General features: G+C 45.8%; 1 protein-coding gene across 1 annotated transcript; it reads left to right on the top strand.

The window, feature by feature from the left end:
* Positions 1 to 1,850: 1,850 nt before the first annotated feature.
* Positions 1,851 to 3,273, top strand: LOC127305741 (uncharacterized). Its single transcript, XM_051336270.2, has 3 exons — positions 1,851 to 2,812; positions 2,898 to 2,966; positions 3,039 to 3,273. The coding sequence occupies exons 1-3, from the start codon at positions 1,898 to 1,900 to the stop codon at positions 3,216 to 3,218; spliced, it is 1,164 nt and encodes a 387-aa protein (XP_051192230.2). The 5' UTR covers positions 1,851 to 1,897; the 3' UTR covers positions 3,219 to 3,273.
* Positions 3,274 to 9,339: the final 6,066 nt, after the last annotated feature.

Raw genomic sequence — 9,339 nt, 5'->3', positions numbered from 1 at the left:
CGCTGCTTGTGAAAGTTGAACTCTATCTCGCGGCTCTGGCCCGACGTATTTGTTGCCCAGGCCTTGTCGCAGATTGGAGGGATCGACGTATGGATTTCCCGACCGTCGAAAGCCTCAGATGTCTCCTCTTGATCTTCAATGGCGTAAATCTGATGATACTTTGTACTCAGATCTACGTTGGGTTTGGTGACATCATCGTTGAGATTGATGAAGACCTTGCCTACTGTGATAGATTTGTCGATGAAGTCGTAACTGTCGACATCGCTTGAGCCATCGCTTATATATGAGTCCGCAGATGACTCAAACGACATGTCGTTGAAGATCTTGGCGAGTTTCTCTCTTGTTCTGGTGCTGACGTAACGTGTCGCCGAGGTTTCTTCTTCTCCTGACTCGGTTGACGACGCATAGCTTGAAAAATCGGTATCGACCTTCGACGATCCCGACGAAATCGGAACCTCGACACGATACGATCCTTCCTTCTCGACGCGAAAGTGAAACCTTCCGAACGTCATCTCCATGGGCTCCGCCAGATACGCATATGCATCCAAACGGGAGGGTGGGTGAGGAACAAAATCGACAAGACCAGCAGCGATCTGTTTACCTCGATCCATTGTGTTGCTTGCGGTTGACGATGTCGAAGATCTTGAGCGTGCCATCGAGATCAGATCCTTACGCCTCTAGTTCCCACAGACGGCGCCAATTGACAAGGTATCAACTTGTCAATGCCTATGGATTGTAGGCTAGGGTTTAGTTGGAAGTAGAGGGTAAGTAGATCTCGAAGGTTTCAGCCGGAAAGTACTCGACGATTATGAAAACTAGGGTTTGTAGACAATGATTCGATCCTTTCTTCGTCCCTCGACTCCCCCTTTTTATAGGAGGTGGAGCCGAGGGATTCGTGCTATACAAGTTACAGAGTCCGGGACGGTTTCTAACTCATCCCGCCAGATTACAAATAACACTTCTTATTACAACTCTTGACTTTCCTTGATATATCTTGGGCTCCCGAATCTTCTTATTCTTCGGGTAGTGGGCCTTCAATAAACCCCGGGTACTATCTTCGGCAGGCCCATTTGGGATGCCTATGTCAGTACATGGTGATGAGATCAAGCAGTTTTCATTGCTTTGGCAGTATGGCAAAGAATTTGTAACTAGAAATCCTCGTTCCTCCTTTTATGTACACCTTGAGCATGGTTTATTTAGCACATGCTACATGAGTTTAGCAGCTTGCAAGATAGGCTGGCTGAAGGGTTGTCGACCAGTCATTTGTCTTGATGGAACTTTCATAAAGACAAAGTATGGTGGTCAGTTACTCACTGCTATTGGCGTTGATGGCAATGATGCCATCTATCCAATTGCAGTGGCAGTGGTGGAGACAGAGTGCTACAGTTCATGGACCTGGTTCCTTGCTACGCTAAAGCAAGATCTAAACATAGTCAACACATCTCCAATTACCATCATGAGTGATAAGCAAAAGGGCCTTATCAAAGGTGTGCAAGAACAATTTCCTGATGCTGAGCATAGGTTTTGTGTGCGTCATTTGTATCAGAACATCCACCAGGTCCACAAGGGTGAAACAGTAAGGCAACAACTATGGGCTTGTGCCAAATCCACAATAGTAGCATCATTTGAGAGGAACATGGCAAACCTAAAGGAAGACAATCCCGGAGCACATGCATTTGTCGAGGAGATGGCTCCAAATACATGGTGTAGAGAATTCTTCAGTGATTTCCCTAAGTGTGACAATCTCCTAAACAATACATGCGAGGTGTTCAACAGGTACTAAATATTTCTCATTGACTTGTATTGATTTCTTTTTGTCATTTGCTGATTTTTTCCCTCATTTAATTGTTGCCATTTGACTTGTAGATACATCTTATATGCAAGGGAGCTCCCCGTGATGTCCATGTTTGAGAAAATTAGATCACAAATTCAGCACAGGCAATACACGAAGAGGAAGGAATCACTTGAGAAATGGACAGGCAATATTACTCCAAAAATTAGAGACAAGTTGAGGAAAAATACCGAATTTTCAAGAGATGTTGAAGTGTCACCAGCTAGTGGAGGAGTATTTGGAGTGGAGTCACATGGAAGGGATTATGTGGTAGAGCTTAACATGAGAGCTTGCTCTTGCAGAAGATGGCAACTTACAGGTATCCCATGTAGCCATGCAATTGCTTGCATGAGGCATGATAGAATAAAGCCTGAAAGCATGGTTTCAAGCTGCTACACTCTACCAACATACATGCTAGCATATGGTGGGCAAATCTTTCCTCTTAGAGATAAGGATGAGTGGGCACCTGTAGATGCAACTCCTATCTTGCCTCCTCTTTATGAAAAAAGTGTTGGAAGGAGGAAGAAAAATAGAAGGAAGCAACCAGAAGAGAGTGAAGATGGCACTAGACTGAGCAAGCATGGTGTTACAATGCACTGCGGATATTGCAAAGTAGCAAGCCATAACAGAGGCGGTTGCGGTGAGCTAAAATCTGCAATAATAAGGGAAAATGATGTCGCTCTTGGCAATAATAAGGAGGAGGAGCTGCAACAACAAGAGCATGCACAAGATCAACAATCAGTGCAACAAGAAGAGCAAGCTGCAGCACATATAGTACCACAGAGTAGCAAAATAAAAGGAAAAGCTCCACCCGGTCAAGCTCATGAGAAAGGAAAAAATACAAGCTCAAGAGGAAGGAAAAGAACACAAAGTAACAAGATGAAGGAGCATGTTGAGCATCTTTTGCAGATAGCTAAGAGGAAAAAATCAAAACAGATTCTAGATGAAAATGGTGATATTGACTTCCCTGTGATTAGAACTGTGAGTATTCTTCATGTTTTGCCATATTTCTTATTTATATTATCCTCAAAGCAATACTTGACATATTTCTTATTAAAATGAATAGCACATTCATAAACAAGAAAGGGCAGATCTACATCTGAAAGATTCCATGGTTGACATTCTATCACGTGAGGTACATTTCACTATCCAAATTCTTTGCATGCGTTAAATAAATATTGATGACATTATATGTGTGTCTAAATAGGGGCCTGCACAAGCAATGCCTGTAATTGTAGAGGAAATGCCAGAGGAAAGTTACTTTGTTGCAGAACATAGAGCCAATATACCTTCAAGAAGAGGTCCACTTGTCAACACATCTGGGAGAGCACTAGGATCAAGAGGAACTAGAGGGGCAAGAGGAGCAAGAGGAGCAAAAGCAGTTTAAGTTATCTCTATATGGCAGTTTAATTGTGATGGCAATGTCTTAATACTGCTCACTTTTGATGCCATTTTGCTGTAAAATATGATGTTGATTTTCTTTTAGGGAAAACATGATGTTGAATTTGTGTCAATAGATGCTGTAAAAAATTTGGACAAAAATGCTGTCAAAAATCTGGACGGAAATGCTGTCAAAAACATGTTATTTTGCTGTCAAAACTAAATATGCTGGATATTCCAGTCCTAAAATAGTTAAGTGCAATAAAACAACCCCTCTCCATCTCACGTGCAATGCACATGTCTGGTTTTTGGCATGAACCAGGCAGCAGACCATTTTGTGACCTCACGTGCACACGAGAGTAAAGTTATGTGACTGGTTTGCACGTTTCGCAACTTCCGTGACTTATCTGCACATGCGGGACAAGTCCTGTGACCTCCAGTGCCATTAACTCTTATTTGTGGCCTTGCTAACGACTAGTGGAGAGCAATAGTGGATCAGATCAGTAGTGCGTGTGTGTGTTGTCTCCTCTATTTAAAAACTTGTAATCAGCTGAAGTTAGTTAAAAGCAACGTGAACAAGAGAAAAGCACAAGTACGTGTGCAGAAAACTCTGTGTGTTCTTCTCCTGTCTGTGCGAGTTCTTTCTTCCACCTTGCTGTTCGTGTGAGAGATCAAGGGAGAGAGGGCCACAGGCTATCAAGTGAGAGCAACTTATTACTTATAAGGGGCAGCTCATGTTGACTCCTAATTTGATTGCTGTCTATGATTTTACTTCCACCATTTACTCCAGACTTTCCTTGATTGTTGGTCTATTAGTAAAATTGTTAGCAGGTTGTCTAACAAAAAAAAAGTGCATGCATAAAACCTTACAAGGACTATGAGGCTGAAACCTCATGCCAACTATTGCCTGCCATATCACGATCATGACGGATACGTACATTGCTATTATTACCTGCTCTCTTGTTGTCACAAGTAAAAGGAAGGCCTGAAAAACTCATTCAGCTCACAGACTCGTACACAATCGCGGAAGACTGAGATTTGAGACTTCGAGGGCACACAAGCCAAGAAATGCTCATACTGTGAGAGGGCCTCATTGAAGTCACGTAGAACGAGCCAAGGAAGGGAGGATGATGCCCTCAGCCGTGAGAGAAGGGACCACATCCGATGACGGTTGCACACTCGTGGTTCCCCATACACGAATGCCACATGAAGTAAAGGTTCACCAGGACTCAAGCGGACATGAGCATCAATAAATCTCGGGCTAGGATCCTTGATATCCATGAAAACCACTTTCTCGTGCCAAAACAGGGCCAGACCCCGCTCTTGCCATCACTATCAACACCGAAGAAACCATCAAGGCCCATGCGGTTTCGGAGATGGTGAACACGATCATAAACGAGTTTCACATAAAAAGACCAGCCGGGGACTATGTGTTCCAAGAAGAACAAGGATCTCTCAAACTATCGCGCTGTTTCCAATACCCCGCCAGTTCCAGTCGATGCAACTCACTGGACCCGGCAGTCATTGACATAGGCATCCCAAATGGGCCTGCCGAAGATAGTACCCGGGGTTTATTGAAGGCCCACTACCCGAAGAATAAGAAGATTCGGGAGCCCAAGATATATCAAGGAAAGTCAAGAGTTGTAATAAGAAGTGTTATTTGTAATCTGGCGGGATGAGTTAGAAACCGTCCCGGACTCTGTAACTTGTATAGCACGAATCCCTCGGCTCCACCTCCTATAAAAAGGGGGAGTCGAGGGACGAAGAAAGGATCGAATCATTGTCTACAAACCCTAGTTTTCATAATCGTCGAGTACTTTCCGGCTGAAACCTTCGAGATCTACTTACCCTCTACTTCCAACTAAACCCTAGCCTACAATCCATAGGCATTGACAAGTTGATACCTTGTCAATTGGCGCCATCTGTGGGAACTAGAGGCGTAAGGATCTGATCTCGATGGCACGCTCAAGATCTTCGACATCGTCAACCGCAAGCAACACAATGGATCGAGGTAAACAGATCGCTGCTGGTCTTGTCGATTTTGTTCCTCACCCACCCTCCCGTTTGGATGCATATGCGTATCTGGCGGAGCCCATGGAGATGACGTTCGGAAGGTTTCACTTTCGCGTCGAGAAGGAAGGATCGTATCGTGTCGAGGTTCCGATTTCGTCGGGATCGTCGAAGGTCGATACCGATTTTTCAAGCTATGCGTCGTCAACCGAGTCAGGAGAAGAAGAAACCTCGGCGACACGTTACGTCAGCACCAGAACAAGAGAGAAACTCGCCAAGATCTTCAACGACATGTCGTTTGAGTCATCTGCGGACTCATATATAAGCGATGGCTCAAGCGATGTCGACAGTTACGACTTCATCGACAAATCTATCACAGTAGGCAAGGTCTTCATCAATCTCAACGATGATGTCACCAAACCCAACGTAGATCTGAGTACAAAGTATCATCAGATTTACGCCATTGAAGATCAAGAGGAGACATCTGAGGCTTTCAACAGTCTGGGAAATCCATACGTCGATCCCTCCAATCTGCGACAAGGCCTGGGCAACAAATACGTCGGGCCAGAGCCGCGAGATAGAGTTCAACTTTCACAAGCAGCGTGGGACAGAGCTGCGAGAGCTATGAACAGCACAGAACCAATGGCTACCACAGCCACACCAGAAGAATTTCAAGCATATCAATATAGGCTCGCACGAGCTGCGAGGGAATTGGAAAAACAGACAGCTGAGTTGAACAGGAGAAAGGAAGCAGCTTCTGCATCCAGCAGGAGAAGGGCAGATCTGAGTCGACAATCTAGAACTTCGGGTGATAGCCACAGGGAGGCTCGGAACAGAGGAAGATCAAGGTTACAACACATACCCGAAGCAGAAAGAGAGCACTTGGTTCAAAACCTCGACATGTCCTTTATGTCGATAGACACAAGAGGAAACATTATCCCTAAGACACCAGAAGCTGGGTATATGGCGACACAAGCTTTTATCCTCGCGTCTAAACCACCTCCAGGTGATCCAAGGGAAACACTATACAATATGGCGATAGCAGGAGTTGGAGCTATGGGGACAGCGTTCGTTACAACGCCTCCCGAAGGAACAGCAAGGCAAAATAGTCCACGACCTGCAGCAGCAACGGCGGCAGCCCCTGAAGGACCAAGTGGAGCAAGAGATACGGCAGCACAAGCAAGAGTCGACAGAGCACGACAAAGCAGAAGGGATCATCGGCAATCTCCGGAGCTTAACGACGAAGATATGTGCGGCTTGCCATGCTTCACGAGGAGAGTCCGAAAAACTCGAGTCCCCTCAGGATTCAAGCTACCCGATAATTTCAAAAAGTTCGACGGCCTTCAAGATCCAGAGGATTGGCTAGTCGACTATCTGGAGACAGTGAAGCTCACGGGAGGAACCAGGGCAACAGCCATGCAAAGCATCCAGGTACATTTGAGTGGAGCCGCACGATCTTGGATAAAGAAACTCACTCCAGGATCCATCGACAGCTGGGAAAGTTTCGAGGACGTGTTCGTCAAGAACTTCAGATCCACGTGCAAAAAACCCGCGTCGTTAGAGGAGTTGAGAGCATGTCGACAAAAGCCAGATGAGCCAATGAGAAAGTACATCGAAAGGTGGAATATCATCAAAAACTCGGCAGAAAATATATCTGACGAGAGAGCAATAGATGCGTTTGTCGCAGGAGTCAGGCGTGGAGATTTTGTCGAGGATTTGGGAAGGACCAATCCAAAGACAGTATCCGCGTTAATGGAGATAGCAAATAAATGGGCAGATGGAGAAGACGCTGTCCACAACAAACGGCACAGGTCGCCAGAGGAGGACCGTGGTCGAAACTATCAACCGAGGCGAAGATTTCCTCGGCACGTAACTATGACGCTCCAGGACAAATTTCGGCAGGCTTTCGGACAAATACAGGAGGAAGCAACAGAGATGATTACCAGAGAAGCAATGAACAGCGAGGTGATAACAGGGATGATTCACGCAGCAGGCAAAATAGCGGGCCTAGGTTCCCAAGACCCTTCGTGTCCCCTGAAGAGATGATGAATGGACCGTGCCAGATGCACTTTTTCCTCGACAGCAACGGTAAAAGACAGTCAGGGCACTTGCAGAAAGACTGTCGAAATTTTCAGGCAATGTTGCGGTACGCAGAAAACGCTAACGCACGGGCAGCACAGAGAAATCCTCGAGAACCTAGAAGCGAGATTCACTTGCCGCCTCCTCCCGCGATCACAGACGACAATCGGCATCAGCTCAGAATAGCGGCAGCACCTGCACCACCACCTTATGTTGATCCTAACTCCAATGGAGCAGTGTCGATGATTCAGAAGGGAAGGCCGTCCAATAGAGCTCAGAAAGTAATCTCACGACAGGTGTTTATGGCAGAGAAAATGCCTCCACCAACATTTGAGTACCTTAATTGGTCAGGACAAGATATCGGCTTCACAATAGCAGATCATCCACAGCAAGTTCCTCGACCAGGGCAGTCAGCACTTATTCTGCCAGCAGTTATCGCGGGATTTGATGTCTCTCGAGTGTTCATAGACGGCGGCAGCAGCTTGAACCTTATGTATGCAGATACATTGAGGAAGATGAACATATCCTTAGCAAACTTGAAACCAACAGACACAAGGTTCCACGGCATCACACCGGAGAAACCAAGTTATCCATTGGGAAAGATCAATCTCGACGTTCAGTTTGGGACCCGAGAAAATTATAGAATCGAGAGGCTCGAATTTGAAGTCGTGGATTTTCCGTTGCAGTACCACGCTCTGTTGGGACGACCAGCATATGCTAGATTTATGGCGGTGCCACACTATACATACCTGTTGTGGAGGTTGCCTGGGCCAAAGGGACCAATCACAGTCAAAGGAAGCTTTGCCTTAGCCGATAAATGCGACAAGGATTTTCACCGGCTGTCAGAAACTTTCGGGATGCAAGCTGAGTACTTGGCGTCAAAAAGCATGACTGATTACGACGTACTACCAGACGTTGGAAGGCCAAACAAAGAATCAACTTTCAGTACCGAGAAAAATTCAAAAGAAGTGCAGATTCACCCGACAGACCCGAAAAAGACGACATCTATCGCAAACGACATGGATATCGCATAGGAAAGCGCGCTCGTCGAGTTCCTCCGTGAGCACTGGAAAATCTTCGCATGGTGTCCAGCTGACATGCCAGGAGTACCCAGGGAACTTGCCGAGCACCACCTAAACTTGGATCCACTAGCGAGACCAATCAAATAACCTTTGCGGCGTTTTTCGGAACCAAACCGCAAAGCCATGCTGTCAGAAATCAATCGACTACAAGAAGCTGGTTTTATAAAAGAGATATTCACAGAAGCCACATGGGTAGAAAATCCTGTGCTGGTGCCGAAAAAAAACACTAAGGTCCTTCGCATGTGCGTCGACTTTACGTGTCTCAATAAACATTGTCCAAAGGATCACTTTCCCCTCCCGAGGATCGATCAAATTATCTACTCCACGGCTGGATGTGAACGTCTTTCCTTCCTGGATGCATATTCTGGTTATAACCAGATCAGATTGAAAGAAGAAGATGAAGTAAAGACCGCGTTTATTACACCTTACGGCGTGTTTTGCTACAGAACAATGCCCTTTGGTTTAAAAAATGCGGGAGCAACATATCAGAGGATGATGCAGAAGTGTTTGGTGACACAGATCGGGAAGAACGTGCAAGTATACATTGATGATGTCGTCATAACATCAAAAAAGGGGGCAACGCTGATCGAGGATCTCAAAGAAACTTTTGATAACCTCGACAAATTTTGCCTGAAGCTGAACCCGACGAAGTGTTCCTTTGGCGTCCCAGCAGGAGAACTTCTGGGGTTTCTAGTCTCAGCAAGAGGGATTGAAGCAAATCCCGACAAAATACAAGCTATCATAACAATGAGGAAGCCAACAAAGTTGAAGGAGATACAACAGCTAATCAAGCGAGTCGCAGCTTTGAGCAGATTCGTCGCTAGGCTGGGTGAAAAAGCGTTGCCATTTTACGCTTTGATAAAGCAAGGAGATAAATTCCGGTGGAACAGAAGAAGCCGACGAGCTTTCGAGGATTTGAAGCGCACAATCTCGACACCACCAATTTTGGTGGCGCCA

Source organism: Lolium perenne, chromosome 6, assembly GCF_019359855.2.
Source record: "Lolium perenne isolate Kyuss_39 chromosome 6, Kyuss_2.0, whole genome shotgun sequence".
In the NCBI taxonomy this organism is placed as follows: Eukaryota; Viridiplantae; Streptophyta; class Magnoliopsida; order Poales; family Poaceae; genus Lolium; species Lolium perenne.
Note: the sequence above shows the minus strand (reverse complement) of the source record. Positions and strands in the feature narration are given on the sequence as shown.

What these genes read in the sequence shown, in the direction of transcription:
- LOC127305741 (XM_051336270.2), top strand. Translation starts at nt 1,898, where the DNA reads ATGTCCATGTTTGAGAAAATTAGATCACAAATTCAGCACAGGCAATAC. An exon ending in ACTTCCCTGTGATTAGAACT is followed by an intron (nt 2,813 to 2,897) that starts GTGAGTATTCTT and finishes TAAAATGAATAG; the next exon opens with CACATTCATAAACAAGAAAG. An exon ending in TTGACATTCTATCACGTGAG is followed by an intron (nt 2,967 to 3,038) that starts GTACATTTCACT and finishes GTGTCTAAATAG; the next exon opens with GGGCCTGCACAAGCAATGCC.